General features: G+C 38.3%; 1 protein-coding gene across 1 annotated transcript in view; it reads left to right on the top strand.

Annotated features, from left to right (window-relative positions):
• LOC126094728 (N-acetylgalactosaminyltransferase 6) overlaps positions 1 to 23,568 on the top strand; it is a 159,436-nt gene extending 135,868 nt beyond the window's left edge. Inside the window, exon 12 of the mRNA XM_049909276.1 lies at positions 22,785 to 23,568. Coding sequence (XP_049765233.1) covers positions 22,785 to 22,955 — 171 coding nt within the window. The 3' untranslated portion in view covers positions 22,956 to 23,568. The remainder of the gene's footprint in view (positions 1 to 22,784) is intronic.
• The last annotated feature ends 335 nt before the right edge of the window (positions 23,569 to 23,903 follow it).

Raw genomic sequence — 23,903 nt, 5'->3', positions numbered from 1 at the left:
AACGTCATTCGTTCGGTATTTAAATTTATTCCCCAGCGCTTAGCGTCACCTGCTAAGGCGCTAATTACTACATTTATCTTTTCCTGATCAGACAAGTGCTCAGGAAATACTCTCTCACAATTTTTGATAAAATCTAACGGATGCCACCCGTTATGTTTCTTGGCTGGATTGAAGCGTTCCTCACCTTCTAATAGCTTCGTAATTGGTGTGCCATTACAGACAACACCAGGCCTATCTTTAATTTTGCTCTCCAGATCGAAAATTCTGCCTTGAATTTTCGTAGAATTTTGTTCACAATTTTGAACACACCCGGTTACTTTTTTACCTAAATCCCTTTCAGTGTCTAAAACTACCTTTTTCAACTGTGATATTCCGTGTTGACATTCGTTTACGATCTCAGTTTTAAGACCGAAAACTTTTTCGTCTACCTTAGTTTCAAACAGAGGTTCTACTTTCTCTTGGATGTTGAGAATTTCAACATCGAATCTACTATTAATGTTTCCAATTTCCTCCTGCATAGTATCCATATTTTTGTTAATGGAATCAATTTCAAATTTCATATTGTTTACCACAGCACTTAAATTACCCATTTTTTGTTCTACCTGTTCTATTTGTTTACTAATTTTAATTCCCTGTCCTTCAACCTGTGCTTTAATCTGATCACTTTGAGTTTTGAGCTGCTGATTAACGTGTGTTTTAAGCTGCTCGTTCTGTTTTTTGAGTTGCTCGCCAACGTGTGTTTTTAGCTGATGGCTCTGTGTTTTAAGCTGCTCTGCAACGTGTGTTTTGAGCTGATGGCTCTGTGTTTTAAGTTGCTCAGTCTGTCCTGCAATTTGTTTGGTTAATTGTTCAAATAAGTCGTTCATGCTTAAAATTTTTACACTGTTTTGTTCTACGGAATCCGTGTGTTCCGGTCCTACTTCATAAGTTTCTTTCGGTTCTTTCTTTATCTGTGGTGAATCAAATATGTCAGTGGATTCGTTCACGTACCCACTATCATCTACAAAGTCACCCTCTACTTCCTGTTTAGTCCCTTGCTGTGTTCGAGACGATCTCGACATTTCAATCTGTTCGTTGACGTGTTCATGGTATTGTATGTACGCCAATTGTCTTCCGCTAACGCCATCTGTTATCTGGCCGCGTAAACGCCTGCTACTGCCAGCCGCATTCTCCATTTCGCTTGGCGCATCTACCCCGTCTACGTTTCTGTCCATATTAAATGCCAATTGTACCACACTACTATACTTGACGCACACTGCAGTTTATTTTACTGAACTTAATTGCTATTCGTGCCACTGAACATCCACTGTTCGGTCTTTACGTTAATTTGTAACCGACAACAACTGGATGTCCTGTCACCGGGAAGCCACTTGTAACGCTACTGCCCGCTCGGGCGTATGTTAGCTCTTTAAAGCCTGTACTGTAATAAGTTCACGGGCTTCACCTTATAAACAAGGATTTTAGTACATAAGTTGACCGCGTGTACCTAATTGGAAGCAATTCGGACTTATATCCAGTCAGTATTACAGTGATGCGTCAAGCAAATGTAAAGTATAATTCTGCATTCGCACGGACAAGAAGTACACACAGCAGAGGTTACCAATGATTAATAATACGGTCGCCAGCCTAATTAGGCATTGAGTGAGTTTTTCATTGTACAAGTGGGTGCATGTACAAGCATAATAACACGTAGTAATGTTGCGTTTTATGGCAAAGTTTGGAACCGGAAAAATCCACTGAACTAAAGTTTTCTCCTTTTGTACTAATTTGGACGAGCTGTAAATACACAACACCACACTGCAATGATTACTATGAACTGCATTTTGTATATTGATCAGACTGAAATCGGGCATAGATTACCCTAGAATTAGCAATCTTGAAAGTACACATACAATGTCACTATTAAGGATGGATAAACACTAATACTCTTAAGTTTAATATGGAACTTAACTTTGCTGGTCAAATCTGATCAGTACACTTCAAGGTTTGAAAGAATGGACAAGAGAAGGGGTGGCCCTGAAACTGTTATGGTCGTTATACTGAAACTATTAAGTACTGAAGATAAATTAACACTCAGAATTATTAACCTATGGATTACTACTCTTTCGTCTCACTTCTGGATTATTTAACTATCATTCTTTCTGTCTCAAATTAATTAAGTGTCATTGCTAGCTCAATTCAAAAATTTATCTTCCAATTTAATCAAACTGTTGTTCTTTACTAACATTTGCATTAACACACAGAACTTTAAACTTCTTTATAGCATAGATTTGTCTGCTAATAATTCTCATTAACACTAACTTTAAACTTTCAGTTCGGGATACTCGGGTTGCACAATATGTGGTAAGGACCCTGTCTAGGTCAGTGATCAGGATAAGTAATGGCTGAGGCAATTCTGGTAAAAGTCACGTTATTATTGTACAGTTAGAAACAGTTTTGACACTGGTCCACACAGATACAATTCTAAAGATGAAATAAATGTTTGACCTGTGCATGTCGGTGCGGCGGATGGCGGGCAACGAGATAGCGAGAAGCACAGCACACATGCAAGCACGGCTAAGGCTCTCACTGCATCGGCACTTTCCTTCTTCTTAGCGTCGTAATCTTTCCAATTTTGTGCCTAAGAATATAGCCATGCCATGTAGTCGTCGGAATCAGCACATCCGAGGCTCAATGGAATCCACTTTTCCTGGATAGCCTCCTCGATACGGTACGTGTTCCTCTGACCGATGCCCAACTCCGACTGTAATACTGAGCCCGTTGTGCCGAACCGCGCCAGTGTGCGTTTTCCCGCGCTCGCCTGCCTCCACCTTTTCCCGCTCCCCTACAGGTAGGGTATTCACCACAGGTTTTCTACTACACATATATTAATACCTTTCCTACGTATGGACCAAGCGTATAAATACAATTTTCACATCTCACATTAGTTTTAACATTAAATACACTTCCCTTTGATTACCACATTACTTGAAATCTAACATAAATAATAATATTCATTTCGAAAGTTGCTCACAGTTTCTTTAACATGACACGAAAAGAAAAAGAAATTCAAAACATTGCTTACATTAATCTCTCGAAATTCAGAAAGAAAAAAATTTATAATATGTACAGTTGTTGTTGTTACAACTTCTTCTCTACATCTTAGCAAGTTGGCCCACTGATAACAACTTTGAACATGAACTTATATTTGCAGAATTAGATTCAGATCTCCATCTGTATTTCAGTATTTACAAAAGTAACAACCACAAGGATTTCATGGGATGAGAACATTTCCTCTATACCTGCATTCTATACCTGCATTCTATACCTGAATTCAGCAATACAGATGTAAAAGTTTTTATTACGTAGTAAGCTCTCATCCCCATAATTTTTAAGAGATCTGACTGTGATCCTAATGGTTGGCTATTAGACTATAGGGTGAGAGACTTATGTTAGCCACTATTGCACAAAACACTAAACTACTGCCTATCTGAACCTGACGAACTGTAATTATTTGCTACAAAATTAATCATAAACATGGTAAGGTTCCTCTGCAATAAAAAATGACATCCTTTAACTTAATTTATTCATTTTCAAACAATGGAAAAACACCTAACTATATATCGCTCATTCATTTTGATTAAACTAACAAATTCCAAAAATCATTCACTCTGAAGATGCCACAGATGATTCAACATTCCAGTTCAACTTGATACTCTTCCCAGTATGCTATTAACCACTTTTGTCTTATAAGAGGACCCTCCATACTGTAAATCATGGATTTTGATGTGCTTCAAATATGTTGTAGAGGTACTTACCTTGAGTACCTGGCTATCCAGTTTTTTAGCGATAGGCCGTGGTTTTTGAGAAAATCTATTTTTAAGTTCATTGTGCACTGTGTATACCTGGAACATTACATATATTCTGAGCAAGTCAGAGTAGTGCAGCAGTAATGGTTCACGGCTACCACGCTTGAGGTACCATGTTCGAATCCCGCTCGTGTACTTTTTTGTTATTATTTTTTTTTATCAAAATCGATCGAATTTTTCAATTTTTTTTTTTTTGTTGAAAGAATATCAACAAACAGTGTAAGGTGTGCGAAATTATAAAGATATTCAGTTATTAATTTTTTCAAATATTCATTCCATTTGTGGTTCGCAGTTGGAGTTCCAAATGTTCGTACAAGACTCACTTCTTGTATTACCTGAAATCGATCTCCGCCCATTATTGTCCCCTCTCCTGTGAATATCGTTAGCTGTAACGGGAACCCCAACTCCTAGTTGCGGCCAATGAGGATGTGAGTTGTATTCCTTTACGTTCGCATGTAAGTACAGCATCAGTTGCTCACACACAGTGCCGTGTGTTACAAAAATTCTGTGAAATGGAAGAACCAAGTGTTTCTGCAATAGTGCAGCCAGAAGAAGATCCACAAGTAGAGGAGTTGAGCGAAGAATCAAAAGGCGAAATCACAAATGCCATTAAATATGCGGAAAATCTACTGCGAGATTTGAATCTCGTAACGAATACACCGCCTAGTGTGATCTCTGCCAATTCCATTGCAATTGGCAATGAGATATGTATCACAATACAGGATGTCTTGGCTGAAAGACAGATCATTATTGATGATGAATTGATAGATTTCAATGAAGAAGATGAATTGGGAGAATATGATGTGGTAAGTTTTACTTTTTTATGAATATTTTCTCTTTTGGACAAATGAAAAAAAAAAAAAAAATAAATAAAATAAAACCCTTCACTTTGCATGTATGGGGATAGAGGACGATGGCGATTATGTTCCCGAAGAGTCGCGCCAGAACCAATAGATTATGTGCCTCTGTCCTTCAAGGAAAAAGCAGTCGCTCTTGCAGCAGCTCATCCTAAATGGAACTTGAAAAGTCTGCAATCTCACAGAGTTTCTCGATTGAAACATAAATTGATACTATACCGAGGGAAAAAGGATGTAAAACTGGGTGGAACTCGCCTTGATAAATGGAGAACGGAGAACTATTGAGAGACTTAAGAAAGGTTCGTGGAATCGGAGGGGGGAGGGGGGGGGGGGTGTACAAGACCAGGGCTCGAACATGGTACCCCCAGCATTGTAGCCGTCGACCTTTACCGCTGCATTACGCTGACTTGCTCGGAATATATATAATGTTACAGGCATACAAAGCACGCAATGAACTTCAATATTGATTTTTCTCAAAAACCAAGGCCCATCGCTAAAAAACCGGATAGCCAGGTACTCAGGTTAAGTTCCTCTACAACATATTTGAAGTGCATCAAAATCTGTGATTTACAGTATGGAGGGTCCCCTTGTTAATTACAATGCCCACATACAGGCACATATACATAGCCATTGCTTGCATGAATGTGTGTGTATTTTTTCTATATATGAGAAGGCCTTTTGGCCAAAAGCTCCCATTTATAGCAGTTTTCTTTGTGCCTGTCTGCTAAATAACATCTCCTCTGTATGCTGAGAACAAATCTGTCCTTTCCACAATATTATTGTAAATCCATTGTAAAAAGTTTTGATTTTTTATGTAAATCATGGAGATAAAAGAATAAATCCTAAGACAAAAATTCGCATTATCGTAGAAGAAAGAATGGTAAAGATTATCCTGACCAGATCTGGAAGTAAGCAATATTATGGGAGAGACGTAGTAAGTGGCATGAGTACATCGTTAAAAGAGTGGTTTTTACTAAACAATTGATTGTTCCGTAACCTTTCTTTACTGCCACATGAATGTCTGGTGATATCCATCTTTTTTAAGAAATTCATCTTCTTCCTTTTGTGGGTGGTATGCAGCACGCTCATGTTGGAGGCTGATAGCCACTTGAATTCAGGTGTTCAGCAGAGGCTGAGTGATGCTTAACTTGCGCTCTCTCTTTCAGTAGGTGCTCATTAAATCTAGTTGTAAACATTTTTCTGGTTCACCCTGTATATAATGCATCACAGTCATTGCACTCAATTCTATATACACCAGAGCCTGTGTATTTGTCTTTGCGTGGTTGTTTGTTATGGGTATAACTGTTTTGAACTTTGTTAATTGATGAAAAAATAGCTTGTGTGCCCTGCTTCTTAAATAGCTTAGCTAGGCTATATGACAGGTTTCCTACAAATTGGATCTTCATAAATTTCGTATTGGAGACTGACAAGCCATCTTCATAAATTTCGTATTGGAGACTGACAAGCCTAGTGAGATTTTAGATTCATTTGGTGATGACGTTTGTTTGTACAAAGCATCAGCTGTTGCTGGGTTGTTGTTATGGGTAACTGCAATAGGTTTTAGGTTTGCTAACTGTTTCTCTATAGATGACTGGCTTAATAGAATTTCACTGATAAGATGTGTACACCATACTCAGCCTGCTTTAATGCTCATAAGGTGCTTAACTGGTCTAGTATTTTATCTTCTTTAAATTTCCATTTCTTCCACCACCCACCATTAATCTTGATGAATTTTACTTTACTGCTTTTACTCCCTGTTTAGGTCCTTCATGTATTTGATAAGACATTTGATGACCGGATGTTATATCCACACACTTGTTATTCTTATTTAATGCACTTCAGCAGCAGTTGATGGATGGATAATATCTCATTACATTTTTACACGAGTTCATGCATATATTGATGACCCTTGTATGCATGACTGCACAGCTTAGAATCCTGCCTCATTCTATTTACCGTTTTGTTATATTAATTTTTGTACCATTGCCTCCAGATAATCTGATGATGCCGTACAAATACAAAACAAGTAATTGTTATTAATAAAAACAATTTTGGCACTGAGCATGTTTTCATTTAAAACATTACACCTACTCTTTAACTTCAGCCAGATCTGATTCTGGAGGTGCAATGTTCTGCTTATATACATCTAATTTGCATGAATTTGCCTTGTTCTCATTTGTATCTTGTGTTTCTTTTATAATTACAGCTTCTGGCTCAGCAAATGCTGCTGTTGAGGCAGCATCCACATATCTGCCTTTTTGCTGTTGTACCCATCCATTTCCTGCATGCACATCGCCTCTGCTTCAGATAAAATTACAAAGTCACTCAGTGGCTCAGCATTAGAAGTGTTTGATACTTCTGAAACCATATCTTGTGATGCTTCTGGATCATCATCTTTTTATTTTCTTCTTCTTCCTCTGAGTTGGTCATAATTCCTCCATACCCATAACATTTTCTTTAACTGACTAGACTGTAGTACCATCCATAGCATTACAATTTACATAAATCACTGTACTGTCACTTGTTTCAATACTATTCACTAATAGCTTTGCATCATTATGCATATAATTGACTAATTCCTCTGCTCATATTTCACTTCTGCATTATGTCTTATCATATTTATCATTCTTAATGACACAGTTTTCCCATCATTACTAGTTCTAGGTCAGGGCCCAGCCAAAACTGATCTATATTTACCTGTTTCCTGTTTCTATCTGTACTTTTTTCATGTCAGGGTCTGTGCATTTCTTTCTTTCCTTTCAGTGTGAAATGTTTCCCCTTCTCATGTCTAAAGTTTCTGCCTTGCCATCTCCAGTTCTTGTTGCTGTCGTCATATGTTGCTTCACCATCAGTTGCCTTGTCTCCAATTCGAGTGGGCGAAAACATTCTCAGATGCTGTTATTGTGCCCACTTCTGCTGCTGCCCTGACCAAAGAAATTTCCCCATGTGCAGCTGCCTCTGCCATCTTGCCATCCAACATTCAACACTTTGGCACTGTCCCTTCATCTCCCCATTTGTGATTTTAGTTGTTTGTGCCCCCATTGTCCCTATTACCATCAGGGCCTTCTTGTTGCATTCTTTTTTCTAGACATTATAAGACCATTTTTGCTTGCTCCTATGGAGCGAGGTGGCACAGTAGTAGCACACTGGACTCACTTTCAGAGGATGATAGCTCAAACCTGTGTCCAGCCATCTTGATTTAATTTTTCCTTCATTTCCCTAAATCACTTCAGGCAAATGATGATGATGATGATTAGTGTTTTAGGGCGCACAACAGCGAGGTTATCAGCGCTCAGGCAAATGCCAGGATGATACCTTTGAAAGGGCACAGCTGACCTCCTTCCCCGTCCCTCCCTAATCCGATGGAACTGATGAACTCACTGTTTGGTCCCTTTCCCAAAATCAGTAATCATCATCATCATCATCATCATCATCATTGTTTGCTCCTCCTTTTTGACCATCACACAATGAGACATCTCTTCCCATCATGCCGGTACTCTGTTCAATACCCATCTTATTACCATTTTCTCTCCCACTGACATGACCTAAAAATATTTTTAATTCTGGTGACTTTTTTATCTTGTCAGCTACATCTACATCTACATAGATATTCCACAAGCCACTATACAGTGCGTGGCGGAGGGTAACCTGTACCACTACTTGTCATTTGCTTTCCTGTTCCACTCTCAAATAGAACGAGGGAAAAATGATTGTCTATATGCCTCATGCCTCCATGTGGGCCCTAATTTATCGTATCTTTCTTCGTGGTCCTCATGCGCACTGTATGTTGGCAACAGTAGAATCGTTTCGACAGTCAGCATCAGGTACTGTTCTCTAAATTTTCTCAATAGTGTTTCTTGAATAGAATGTCACCTTCCATCCAGGGATTCCTATTTGAGCTCCCAATGCATATCCGTAACACTTACATGTTGTTTGAACATACCGGTAACAAATCTAGCAGCCCATCTCTGAACTCAAGAATAGGTCACACCAGTATCCTATATGCGGTCTCCTTTACATGTGAATCACTCCTAAAATTCTCCCAATAAACCAGAGTTGATCATTCCCCTTCCCTATCACATTTCTCACATGCTTGTTCCATGTCATATCGCTTTGCAGCATTATGTCCAGATATTTGAATGAGTTGACTGTGTCAAGCAGACACTAGTATTACTGTATCCAAACATTAAAGGTTTGATCTTGCTACTCATGCGCATTAACTTACATTTTTCCTCATTTAAGGCTAGGTGCCATTCGTCACACCAACTGGAAATTTTGTCTAAGTTGTCTTGTATCTTCCTACAGTCACTCAGCTTTGACACCTTACTCTACACCACAGCATAATTAGCCCATCCTGTTATTTATGTATATAGAGAACAACATCGGTCCTGTGACACTCCTGACAACATCCTTGTCTCTGATGAACACTTGTCGTTGAGGACAACATATTGGATTTTATTATTTACAAGTCTTTGAACTACTCACATGTCTGTGAACGTATTCCATATGCTCGTACCTTCTCTAATAGCCTGCAATGGTGCCCCGTGTCAACTGCTTTCTGGAAATCTAGAAATATGGAATCCGCCAGTTGCCCTTCATCCATAATTCTCAGTATGTTATGTGAGAAAGGACAAATTGAGCTCTGCACAAGCGATCGTTTCTAAAATTATGCTGATTCGTGCACATAAGTGTCTCAGTCTCAAGAAAGTTTAATGTATTTGAACTGAGAATATGTTCAAGGACTCTACAGCAAACAGAAGTTAGGGATTTTGGTCTGTTATTTTCTGTCCTTTTACTTTTCTTATACACTGGAGTCACCTGCACTTTTTTCCAATCGCTTGGGACTCTGCACCGGGCAGTAGATTCACGATAATGCAAGCTAGGTAAGAGACCAATGCCATAGTGTACTATTTTTTAAAATCGAACGGAGATTCCATCTGAACATGGTGATATATTTGCTTTCAAATCCTTCAGTTGTTTCTGTACACCAGGTATGCTTATTACTATGTTGTCATACAGGAGTCTGTCCGATGGTCAGATGAAGGCATGTGTGTACAATTCTCCTTTGTGAACAATTTCATGAACGTGAAATTTAAAACTTCAGCTTTAATTTGCTTGTCTTCGAGTGCCACACCAGACTGGTTAAAAAGATACTGAATGGAAGCTTTAGACCCATTTAGCAATTTTACATGCAATCAGAATTTTCTTGGGTTCTCTGCCGGATTTTTTGTTAAGGTGTGATGGTGGTAGTTGTATTATGCTTTACGCATAGATCTTTTCACAGATGCACTAATCTCTAGTTACCTTTGCTTGTCTTCATGTATGCATTCCCTTTTGAACAGAGAGAGGGTGCAACAGCCTCTGCTTTCTCAGCATCTGCCAAATTTCATTATTAAACCATGCTGGGTCTTTTCCATCCTTTATCCACTTACCAGCAACCCATTCTCTTACTTCAGTTCATTCTTGACTTCTTCCATGTCCTGTGACCATTATTTCTCTACATAGGCATTTTCAGACTCATCATACTCAAAGTCTAACAAGAAGAGGTCCCCAGTGGGTGGCCAAAGTTTTAATGTGGTGTAGGTTAAGGTCCCAGGTATCTCACCCTTCAGCCATTCACCCTGGTGGGTCCTGTTTGTGAGTAATTGCCAGAAAAAAAATCTGGAATTTTTGTGCGATATTCTAGAGCCTAAATTTGGTTACGGTACACAGAGCAGCATTCTGGTGTAGTGGGTAAAGTATGTCCCTGCTGTATGGAAGATTGTCGATTTGAATCTTTTAGGACACTTTAATTTTTTTAATTTTCAGATCTGTGTCAGGATGATTATGATCATCATTTTTATTCAATTAATTGGTTTAAATATGATTTTCAGAGATTTCAAATTCTTTGTTATGCTATTTTAATGATTGTAGTGACTATTTCATTTACTCTTATTTTATCTTCCTATTATTATTTCTTTAATTTGGAATCTTTGAGCATGTGATTTTACTTACAGTTTTGTGTATTAACTTTTATTTATTTTATTCTGTTTTGTCATTTTGTATTCTTATCCATTTTATTGTACCCATTATTTCTGTTCCTAATGTTGTTAGAATTTAGTTTTATTTGTTGTCCTTTTTTTGCTTAAATTTTCATCTTCATAATTTTGTCCATAGTACAGCAAGAGTTTGTGTTTTAAAGGACTTGTTGTTGTTGTTGTTGTTGTTGTTGTTGTTGTCTTCGGTCCAGAGACTGGTTTGATGCAGCTCTCCACGCTACTCTATGCTGTGCCATCTTCTTTATCTCCAAGTAACTACTGCAACCTACATCCTTCTGAATCTGCTTAGTGTATTCATCTCTTGGTCTCCCTGTATGATTTTTACCCTCCATGCTTCCCTCCAATACTAAATTGGTGATCTGTTGATATCTCAGAATGTTTCCTACCAACCAATCCCTTCTTTTAGTCAGGTTGTGCCACAAATGCCTCTTCTCCTGAATTCTATTCAGTACCTCCTCATTAGTTACGTGATCTACCCATATAATTAATCTTCAGCAGTTTTCTGTAGCACTACATTTCGAAAGCTTCTATGCTCTTGTGTAAGCTGTTTATTGTCCATGTTTCACTTCCATACATGGCTACACTCCATACTAATACTCCCCGAAAAAAATTTGTAACACTTACATCTACACTTGATGTTAAAAAATTTCTCTTCTTCAGAAACGCTTTCCTTGCCATAGCCAGTCTACATTTTATATATGCTCGACTTAGATGGTCCTTAGTTATTTTGCTCCCCAAGTAGCAAAACTCGTCTACTACTTTAAGTGTCTCATTTCCTAATCTAATTCCCTCAGCATCACCTGATTTAATTTGATTACATTCCATTATTCTCTTTTGCTTTTGTTGATGTTCATTGTATACCCTCCTTTTAAGACACTGCCCATTCAGTTCAACTGCTCTTCCAGACCCCCAGTGGTTTCTGACAGCATTATAATGTCATTGGCAAACCTCAAAGGTTTTATTTCTTCTCCATGGATTTTAATTCCTACTCCAAATTTTTCTTTTCTTTCCTTTACTGCTTGCTCAATATACAGACTGAACATCATCGAGGATAGGCTACAACCCTGTCTCACTCCCTTCCCAACCACTGCTTCCCTTTCGTGCTCCTTGACTCTTATAACCACCATCTGGTTTCTGTACAAATTGTAAATAGCTTTTTGGTCCCTTTTTTTTACCCCTGACTCCTGCAAAATTTGAAAGAGAGTATTCTAGTCAACATTGTCAAAAGATTTCTCTAAGTCTACAAATGCTAGAAACCTATGTTTACCTTTCCTTAATCTATCTTCTATGGTAAGTCATAGGGTCAGTACTGCCCCACTTGTCCCAACATTTTTGCAGAATCGAAACTGATCTTCCCTGAGGCAGGCTTCTACCAGTTTTCTCATTCGTCTGTAAAGAATTCTAGGTAGTATTTTGCAGCCGTGACTTATTAAACTGATAGTTGGGATTGGAATTAGTTTATTCTTCTTTTAGTGTGATGGTATTTCACATGTCTCATATGTCCTGCTGACCAGATGGTACAGTTTTGTGATCGCTGGCTTTCCCAAGGCAATCAGTAGTTCTAATGGAATGTTGTCTGCTCCCGGTGCCTTGTTTTGATTTAGGTCTTTCAGTGCTCTGTCAAATTCTTCGTGCAGTATCATATCTCCCATTTCATCTTCATCTATGTCCTCTTCCATTTCTGTAATATTTCCCTCAAGGACATCACCTTTTTATAGACCTCCTATACACTCCTTCCACCTTTCTGCTTTCCTTTCTTTGTGTAGGACTGGTTTTCCATGTGAGCTCTTGATATCCATACAGGTGGATCTTTTTTCTCCAAAGATCTCTTTAATTTTCCTGTTGGTACTATCTACCTCACCCCTCATGATTTATACCTCTACATCCTTACATTTGTCCTCTATCCATCCCTGCTTAGCCATTTTGCACTTCCTGTTGATCCCATTTTTGAGACGTTTGTACTACTTTTCACCTGCTTCATTTACTGCATTTTTATACATCCCATCCTGGATTTTCCATTGTTTGAAATTCAATATCTCTTCTGCAATACCTTGTCTTTTTACCTACTTGATCTTCTGCTGCCTTCACTATTTCATCTGTCAAAGCTACTCATTCTTCTTCTACTGTATTTCTTTCCCCTGTTCTTGGCAGTTGTTCCCTGATGCTCTCTCTGAAACTCTCTACAACTTCTGGTTCTTTTGGTTTATCCAAGTCCCATCTCCTTAAATTCCTACCTTTTTGCAGTTTGTTCAGTTTCAATCTGCAGTTCATTACCAATAAATTATCATCAGACTCCACATCTGCCCCTGGAAATGTCTTACCATTTAATATGTTGTTTCTGAATCTCTGTCTTACCATTATATAATCTATCTGAAACCTTCCATTGTCTCCAGACCTCTTCCATGTATACAACCTTCTTCCATGATTCTTAAACCAAGTGTTAGCTATGATTAAGTTATGCTCTGTTCAGAATTCTAGTATGCGACTTCCTCTTTCATTCCTAACCCCCAGTCCATGCTCACCTACTACTTTCCCTTCTCTTCTTTTTCCTACTATTGAATTCCAGTTCCCCATGACTATTAAATTTTCGCCTACCTTAACTATCTGAATATTTTCTTTTCTTTTTTTCTATCACATCATACATTTCTTCAATCTCTTCATCATCTGCAGAGCTAATTGGCACATAAGCTTGTACTACTGTGGTAGGTGTGGGCTTCATGTCTATCTTGGCTACAATAATGCACTGACTATGCTGTTTGTAGTAGCTTATCCATGCTCCTATTTTTTTATTTATTTCAAAACTACTCCTGCAGTACTCTTATTTGATTTTGTATTTATAATCCTGTATTCACCTGACCAGAAGTCTTGTCCCTCCTGCCATTGAACTTCACTAATTCCCTCTATATCTAACTTTAACCTATTCATTTCTCTTTTTAAATTTTCTAACTTACCTGCCCGACTAAGCAATCTGACATTCCACACTCCGATCCATAGAATGCCAGTTTTCTTTCTAAAGATAACCCGTGTCCTCCTGAGTAGTCCTTGGCTGGAGATCCGAATGGAGGACTCTTTTTAACTGTGGAATATTTTATCCAAGAGGATGCCATCACCATTTAACCATACAGTAAAGCTGCATACCCTCAGGGAAAAATGACTGTATAACGATTAATTGTCTATATAGTGATTACTATAAAAAAGATAATGTAGAACAGTCAATATAAATAGATTGTTTTGTGTCTGTCTCTCTTTTTCTTTTTACTAACAGATCAATATTTTCAAGCATTTAAATATTATGATAGATAGAGTAAATAAAAATAATAAAAATAACATGCACAGAGATTCCAGTTCCAGTTCTTCTTTATTCATGACTAAATAAGAACGAACAATATAGTTAATACGAACATTAAAATGATGTGACAAAGGATTGGAAATTTATAAAATAACATTTAAAACAGTTAATTGAACAAAAAAATGATCAAAATCATTTCCATAAAGATTTTAAAATAAAAATATGTAAAACAGCTGTCAAGATCGAAACCCACAACCTTATGTGCATCAGGAATGTACCTTATCCATTACACCACAACACTACTATGTATTTTGTAATCGATTTTAAGGCTCTAGAATATCACATGAAATTCCATATTCTTCCACTCCCATTGATTACTAGCAAACAAGGGCCTACCAAGGTGAATTGATGCAGGGTGTGATACCTGGAATCCTAACCTACATCACCATACAGATAGTTTCAAATAGTTGGTCCCACCTCTGAAGACCTCTGCTTGTGGGTTGAGGGAATCTGCCCAATTGGCTGCTCCTTCTTCCATCTGCCACGTTGTGGAATCTGTCTTTCTTGTTTCTTCCCGTTTTTCACGTATCGCTCTAGTAAGCCTGTGCATAAATGCCATTGAGTATAGTCTTTCTCCCCTATTGAAAGCTTATATTTTTCCAAACCAGTTAATACTATGTTGTTTACTCCTGTCTTGAGGCTTCCAGCTTCTTTCTCTAAAATATCCATTATGAAGTTACCAGTGTTGTTATTGTTAATGGTCATAGTGCCTGCAGTCGTTATTCCCATTTTGACCTTGTCAATTTCTGCATCACCACTTTCACCAGTTTCGGTTATCTTTTTTGCTACATTTTTTTACCTTGTCTTGTGCAGAGATCAGCTGTGTGCTGAACTGGCTATAATTGTTGATGCAATCTATTGCAACTGTTCAACCAGTGGAGTTCTTATTTCATATACATTACTCCATTTCTCATATTTTTCAATCCACTCATTCCACTTGATGATTAAGTCTGCTTGCCAAGTTTTGTGTGCCTCATTTTAAATGTGGTTTCCTCTATCTTTTCATCAAGGTGTCTAGTATCCATTCAAGCTGTGTTTTCATGTATTCTGTTCTCTGTTTCTTTCAAGTAGGAAGTGTTTTCCTCTATCTTACCCATTATTGTTTGAGTGTGTCTGCATGTCTAAAGGTCCTTGGCTTTCTGTATTTGGCTGTTTAGATACCTGTTCTATCTTGTTTCCTTTATTTTGTAAGTTTTTTTGCTTCTGTCATAAAATTGGTGCAGTACTGTCTTTCCCTTCCACAGTGTTTTCCTATTGCACTATTCCCAACAATTGTGTGATTCCTGAATCTATATCTATCTTCCTCTTGGCCACGATTATTTTAGTTCCCAACTTGTATAACTTAGAATTCTTTGCACTGCATGGATAAAAAATCAACTCACTAAGCAGTGGCAGAACACACACATAAAAGAGGGTTGTATTTAGGCAAGCTTTCAGAGCCAGTGGCTCCTTCTTCAGACGGAAGAGTTGAAGGGAAAGGAAGAGGAGTGAAGGAAAACAACTGGAGAGGTCTAGGGAAAAGGGTAGTTCTCAGGAAAGTTAACCAGATTTGCGGGTCAGGGGAGACTCACTACCTGGGATGAGGAGGACAAATTATTTTGTAAAAATTCATTGTTTTTGTTGTTATATTAGAATTACTTTCACTACTTGTCTCAGTATTTTTCTCCATGACTGCTATTTCTTTAACCTCATTACATTGGTTCTCACTGTTTTATGTAGTGCATTAGTTTATTCACCACACACGTGCAGACTGCTCTTCTGCTCAACAATGCCTACAGCAGCAATGTCACATGCGACTCGCTACACTAGTAAAGCTGTTTGCAACACTTAAACATTTTTCTGCATGAGAAGAATGTAGCTCACTGCACTGCCATCATTGATGTGTTGTGATGTGTATACCACCATAATCCATCTTCTTTCCTGCTTAATGATAGTTTTCACTGTTTCACCCATACAGCACTTCTCCTGCATGTGTCAGTAACAGTTGCTGTTCTCGTAAGCGGTATGTTCCCTACTGTTGCCTTGCAGAGTTCAGTATAGTTCCTTTCTGTGATAATTAAATTTGAAAATTGCATTGTGACACAGTGATCACTTGTAAGGTTTCAGCCCCATAATTGTTAAGAGATCTGACCATGATGCTGATGGCTGGTTGTTGGACTATTGGGTGCAAGAGTTATTTGAGCCACAATGGCACAAAACATAAAACTACTGCCTACTTGTACTTGGCATAACTGTAATAATTTTCTGCAAAATCAGTCACAAAAGATGATGTCCTTTAACTTAATTTATTCATCTTCAAAGAGTAGAAACCAAACTTTTGAAATAGACTGCCAACCAGAATAGGGAGTGCAAAGTGCACATAACAGCAACTTTAGACAGCAAACTGCCATTTGCCAAGTTTTGCTTTGACCTTTAGTAAGTGAGCTGTAGCCAGTGAAGTGAGCACATGCACAAGCTGCTTGTCAGACTTGCTAAAACTTTCTTATCCAAGCCTACAGTGCTGTGAGAGGTTTAAGTGTTTTCAAAAGGGCAGAATGTCAGTGGGTAACATTCCCAAGCCTGGATGACAATGGGGGTGGTGTATTGCCAGTAGATAGATCATCTGCTGTGAAGAAGCCATGGACTATTCAACATTCCTGTTTCAATGAAATTCTTTTTGTAGTACTCTTTTAACCACTTTTATCTCAATTCCTTGTATTTCTTTCCCTTGACTCTTTCACTACATGTTCACTCTACTGAGTTTGCCCCACTACTGGCTTCACACGCCCGTTACTGACTCACATTGCCAGTGCCACAAAGTATTCTCCGTAAAAGGCGGGAACCTACAGAAAGTTTTAGAAGCTAAGTGTCACCAGTTAGCACCTGCTGCTAGATAGCATGCTGGCAAGAATATCAATCACAGTATCCTTACATCATGGTCCATGTAGATTGAGCTGTTTTGTTTTTGATGAAATGAAATAAATCCTGACATCAGCCACAATTGGGCATTGAAATGAAAACAAAGGCAGGCTGCTGAATCTTCCATAAAACCTGGAAGTTTTTGGGAATTACATTTTACCTGGAAAATCTGGGAAATCTCAGGAATTTCATAAAATCTCAGGGGATTCTGAGTTTTTAACCTAGCATTGAAATTAAATTTGACCGAGTCTTATAAATCACAAATTTTAAAATATATATACCTAAAAACAAAGATGATGTGACTTACCAAATGAAAGTGCTGGCAGGTCGACAGACACACAAACGAACACAAACATACACACAAAATTCAAGCTTTCGCAACAAACTGTTGCCTCATCAGGAAAGAGGGAAGGAGAGGGAAAGACGAAAGGATGTGGGTTTTAAGGGAGAGGGTAAGGAGTCATTCCAGTCCCGGGAGCGGAAAGACTTACCTTAGGGGGAAAAAAGGACGGGTATACACTCGCACACACACACATATCCATCCACACATATACAGACACAAGGAGACATGATGTCTGTATATGTGTGGATGGATATGTGTGTGTGTGCGAGTGTATACCCGTCCTTTTTTCCCCATAAGATAAGTCTTTCTGCTCCCGGGATTGGAATGACTCCTTACCCTCTCCCTTAAAACCCACATCCTTTCGTCTTTCCCTCTCCTTCCCTCTTTCCTGATGAGGCAACAGTTTGTTGCGAAAGCTTGAATTTTGTGTGTATGTTTGTGTTCGTTTGTGTGTCTGTCGACCTGCCAGCACTTTCATTTGGTAAGTCACATCATCTTTGTTTTTAGGTGTATTTTTCCTTCATGGAATGTTTCCTTCTATTATAACCATATACACAAGCAGACATGTGTCTGTGTATGTGTGGATGGATATGTGTGTGTGTGCGAGTGTATACCTGTCCTTTTTCCCCCTAAGGTAAGTCTTTCCGCTCCCGGGATTGGAATGACTCCTTACCCTCTCCCTTAAAACCCATATCCTTTTGTCTTTCCTTCTCCTTCCCTCTATCCTGACGAGGCAACCGTTGGTTGCGAAAGCTAGAATTTTGTGTGTATGTTTGTGTTTGTTTGTGTGTCTATCGACCTGCCAGCGCTTTTGTTTGGTAAGTCTCATCATCTTTCTTTTTATATATATACTAACAAAGAGATAGAGGGGCTGGCCAGTACTTACCTCAGCTCAGTACAGCCGATAGATACACACAAAACAAAACCGAAAATTTATGTTCCTAGCTTTCGGAACAAATGTTCCTTCATCAGGGAGGAGAGAGGGGAAAGAAAGGGAAGAAGGGAAAGGAGATTCAGTTACTCACAACCCAGGTTATGAAGCAACAGGGAAAGGAAAATAGGGAGGGTAGCAAGGATGGAGGCATGGTTGTCAGAGGGAAGCCAAAGATATTCTACTGTAAGTACTGTGCCAGCTTCAAACCAAAGAGGATGCATACAGAAGTAAAGAGGTATATAGTATAAAGATAAACACAACTATGCAGGATGAAAAGATGCGTGAATGGCTAAGAGGAAAGGGAAAGAGGAGAAGACTGAAGAGTAAATGGGAGTGAGGTTGTTTAACGTAGGTTCAGTCCAGGGGGATGGCGGGATGAAAGGATGTGTTGGAGTGCAAGTTCCCATCTCCGCAGTTCAGAGGGACTGGTGTTGGGTGGGAGAAGCCAAATGGCACATACAGTGTAGCAGGTTCCTAGGTTCCTAGAATTATGCTGCAGGGCATGCTCCGCTACTGGGTATTGGGCATCTCCTAGGCGGACAGTTCGTCTGTGTCCGTTCATGCGCTCAGCCAGTTTAGTTGTTGTCATGCCGATGTAAAAGGCTGTGCAGTGCAGGCATGTCAGTTGATAAATGACATGTGTAGTTTCACATGTGGCCCTGCCTTATATATATATATATATATATATATAGTTATAATAGAAGGAAACATTCCACGAAGGAAAAATATACCTAAAAACAAAGGTGATGTGACTTACCAAATGAAAGTGCTGGCAGGTCGACAGACACACAAACGAACACAAACATACACACAAAATTCAAGCTTTCGCAACAAACTGTTGCCTCATCAGGAAAGAGGGAAGGAGAGGGAAAGACGAAAGGATGTGGGTTTTAAGGGAGAGGGTAAGGAGTCATTCCAATCCCGGGAGCAGAAAGACTTACCTTAGGGGGAAAAAAGGACGGGTATACACTCGCACACACACACATATCCATCCACACATATACAGACACAAGGAGACATGATGTCTGTATATGTGTGGATGGATATGTGTGTGTGTGCGAGTGTATACCCGTCCTTTTTTCCCCCTAAGGTAAGTCTTTCCGCTCCCGGGACTGGAATGACTTCTTACCCTCTCCCTTAAAACCCACATCCTTTCGTCTTTCCCTCTCCTTCCCTCTTTCCTGATGAGGCAACAGTTTGTTGCGAAAGCTTGTGTGTATGTTTGTGTTCGTTTGTGTGTCTGTCGACCTGCCAGCACTTTCATTTGGTAAGTCACATCACCTTTGTTTTTAGGTGTATATATATATATATATATATATATATATATATATATATATATATATATATATATATATATATATATATATATATATATTATCAATGTTAATAACTGCAGTTACATTACTGCTTATGGCTGGTATATAGCTCAGCTGAGAGGAAAGAAAAGTTACTGTCTCCCTGCTCACCATTAATTTATCACGAGCTTCTCATATATAGAATTCCCAGGAATTTTTTTTCCAGGTTTGTGTAGCCACTCTGATTGTCAACATGAGAAAATTTTTGCAGGACTGGGATTTGAATCTGTATTTCCCTATTTATGCTTGAGGTCATCTTAACTGCTTTGGATATCCAAGCGTGCTTTCCATCCAGCCCAAACTCCCATCTCATTGCACACTACTTAGATAGTGCACCCTGTTTATTTTTATTTCCTTGTATGTAAGTAATTCCAAGCACTACCTTTCCTCAGCATTTCCCCCCAATGTCAACCTTACTGCAGTGTGAAGGTAAGGCAAAAATATCTCAACCTGAAGTTGAAAGACTCATTAAAAATTGGTAAATAAAAGTCTCCAATGTTTTCCAGTGTGTGGATTCCATGCCTGAGTGCTGTTATACAAGATTTATAAAATAACTATGATTAGTAGGATGGATATTCCGATAGATTTTTCTTCAAATTCCTTAGTTTTCTTATTACCGAAACACATAGTTTTCCATCCAGTTGGTCTCGAAGTATTGCGTAATATTTGCGGGCCAATCTTTTCTCTTTGCAAGATAATCAGTAAGAAGAATTGCTTTTGTATCCAATAAAAAACAGGCCATCATCTTTTATGATTGAGTAAACCAATTTTGCCTTTATTGGTGTAGGGACTCTAGCTTCCACTCACTGCTTTGGTTGCTATTTCAGTAATGGTGTGAAGCAGTAGACCCACATCTTCTCCACAGTAATGCTGCACAGAATTAGTGGATTCTATGTAAAATGGTCCACACATTTCAGAGAAATCAATTTTGCATCTAAGTTTGGTTCATATGTAAGACATGCTGTACACATACTGCACAGAGCTATGTTATAGTTAATTCTCCACATAAAATGTACTATGTCTTTCTTTTGGTATGCTGATGTTGATAACTATTACATACAACTTTAATTACTATTTCCCATACTTTATTGTGCACTTTTTAAAGTTTCATCTGAGGCTACAGTTTTGTGCCACCTTTCATATGCGTCATCTTCAGAAGTATACGCTAAACTAAACTGCTTCTACAGCCTCTGGTGGGCCCATTGATCATTTTTAATTCTTCTTCCTAGTTCATAATTACGGAAAATTAAATGTTAGACTTGTCTTTAGATAAATTTGTGTTGTTGATGAAACTGGTTTTGGCAAGTAAATATTTCTAATGCAGCTTGTGGTGTGTGTATGATTTTCTTTAACAAATAAAAGTAGTCTATGATGATGTGACATTATCAGTTTTCAGTGACACACTCGTAGCACAACTACTTTGAAAGCAGCATAAACCAATTGAAATTGATACTTGACTTTTGTTATTGTGCAACATGTACCAAGGCAACAAAAAGAAAACTTATTTAATATCTATCCCACGTCCATTCCAGGTCAAGAAATTTTCTTGTTGCCCATGTAAACTTTCCATCCATTATTCTTTCCTGTGCCTTCATGCCTGTTTGGTCAGTGTAAAACAGGCAGCATTGTAAGTTCCTCAGTCACTTACCTGTAAAAGCCATTAATTCAAGTTCAAGCTTCAGCTATTTTGTTTTAGCTTCAGTGGAGATGCTGAGTCGCAGATAGGCACACAAAAGACTCTCACAAGTAAAGCTTTCAGCCATTGCCTTCATCAACAACACACACACACACACACACACACACACACACACACACACACACACACGTGCGCGTGTGACTGCAGGCTCAGGCAACTGAAACCACAGTTTTGCATTTTTGTGAGTGTGTGTGTATGGGTGTGCGTGTGCGCACATATGTGTGTCTATTGTGAACGAAGGCCAATGGCCGAAAGCTTTAATTGTGAGAGTCTTTTTGTGTGCCTATCTGCGACTCAGCTTCTCCGCTGTATGATGAGTAGCAACTTTCCTTCTCATAATATTGCTAATTCCATCCTGGATTTTTTCCTTTTTTTTAAAGTTTTAGCTCTTCAAATTTGTTGTTTGAATCTGTTGAAAAACTTGAAAGTTGTCAGTTATTGAGATAAATTTAATCAGGTGTCTCAGTTGATATACTTTTTTCTGTTTCTTTGTCTGTAGGTAGTTCATTATTTAAATATATTTGTGACCATATCTTAAGGGATCTTTAAGTTCCACAAAAAGATGTTATGATAGTGTCCACACCGAACTGTGGTGTTACAACACACACAAATCACATGACCAAAATGGTATGACCAATACAAGACCACTTAGTATACTCACTATAGCCTATTGGGTAGATCCCTTGGCAATAGTGGTTCTACTTGTCTAGTGTGTTGCATCCATTTGGTTCACATTATTTGAGTTATGGGGATGCAGGATGCCATAGTGAATACATTTGGATGACATTTTGTGTGGCCAGCAGAGCTGGTACCATCCACTTTCAGTGCAAAATAAGCTGAGAAGTGAAAGTCACCCATTACCATAAGCCATGCTGGTCAAGCTGATTGCTATTTAGGGAGCTACTGTGTATTTTGTATTGTTACTTGAGAGCGTCACAACTCATACTGGTTTTCCGTATGCCATCAGTGGAGAGACACCACACTTGGTGAGTACCACTTGCAACCCGTATGTGGTTTTCCAGTATACCTTGTAGCATTAGCACATGTAACAATGTTGGCAGGGCATCTTTCAGTGCATACTTTATCACCATGCTTCATAAATTATCTGTTGATCAGACTGCCTATTATACATACCATGGTATAGCATTCATAAATACTGGTGGCACTTAACACTCTCATAGAGCTCTATTTACTGACTAATGAAAGTATAGACAACTGGTGTGTCATAATCTCTCTACCGATATGCTGTGCTTCTACTGTATTGTGGATCTCAAAGATCCTTTAACTTATGGAGATGAGTGTGTACTTATTCAAACGCAGGTAGCAGAGAAAGTTTCATTTTGAATACCTTGGGGACCAAAAGTTGGGTCAAATCTTTGACACCTTTCATGTCTCTCAATTGTAGTTACTGTTTGCAGCCAATAAAATAAATTCACTAAACTGAAACATAACAAATTTTCATTTAGGTGAACCAGTGGCTTGTGCATGGAGGAAATCCACGGTGCTTGGACTGTGATCCAGGTAGTCTAAAAATGTATGTTACCAAGTGTGATGGTGCATCTTTAACACAGAAGTGGAGGTTTGAAAATATTGATTTCAAAGCTTTAGCAAATTGGGACAATGTTGGGCCTCATTGAATTTTGGTAGTACTCCTCATCAATTTGTTCTCATGAGTCATATAAAAAGAAAAGAAGCTATATAATCGATATTTGACACAACAGTGTGAACTTGAAAAGTACATACGTTATAGTTAAATAATTAGTGTGTTACGTTCTGTGTGGTCTCTCTTCACATGGTAATAGGTTGACTTTACTTCAAATAGCTAGCTTGACAATTTCATTGTTTATTGACACTGGATTTAGTTTAAATGTTTACCCATTGTATGAAAATGAGGACAACTTGATGATTAGTAATGTACTGGAGACGGTAACTATGTAAATGTAATTATTTTCAGTTTTCAACTGTGAACTCAATGGGTGTGCTTGTTGTCACTTGCTTACAAAACATACACTGAAGAAAATAAGTAGCTTGCATGAGTGCATACGTGTATCAGTTCCTTTTTCTAAAGTGCTAAATAAAAAATTGACAGGTTAATCTTCTGCATGAGTTGCACTATTGATATTTGATCTCTAAAAGACTGATATCCATTGATATAATTACTAATGAAGGGTGCTCAATTTTGCATTTATTTATTTTTAGTCTGAGCTAAAAGGTTTGGATGCTGTTTTCTCTTCCTGCATAGGGTAAACAATGTTGGGTGTAATTGTTCTTGGATTTACATGTATTTTTTGTTTTGGTAAAAGTGTGCAGCTTCATGTTTGAAAACAGATTTTGTAATCTATCCAGCTATAATTTATCAGTGTGGAAAATGTGTTGTTGCCATACATTACATATTGTAAAAGTGAAAGAAGTATCTGGCAAGAATGAAGAAGCCACATTCTGTACAGATGCTTTTCACAATGCTAGCAGAAACATGTAGAAGTAGAACTGCATATGTGAATTTATTGTTTTGACCTTTTTATATACTGTACCAAATGCATATCTTGTCATTTTGGTGTCATGCTAACTTACTGTTTCCTTTCTGG

The sequence above is a fragment of the Schistocerca cancellata genome, chromosome 8, assembly GCF_023864275.1.
Source record: "Schistocerca cancellata isolate TAMUIC-IGC-003103 chromosome 8, iqSchCanc2.1, whole genome shotgun sequence".
NCBI lineage: Eukaryota > Metazoa > Arthropoda > Insecta > Orthoptera > Acrididae > Schistocerca > Schistocerca cancellata.
Note: the sequence above shows the minus strand (reverse complement) of the source record. Positions and strands in the feature narration are given on the sequence as shown.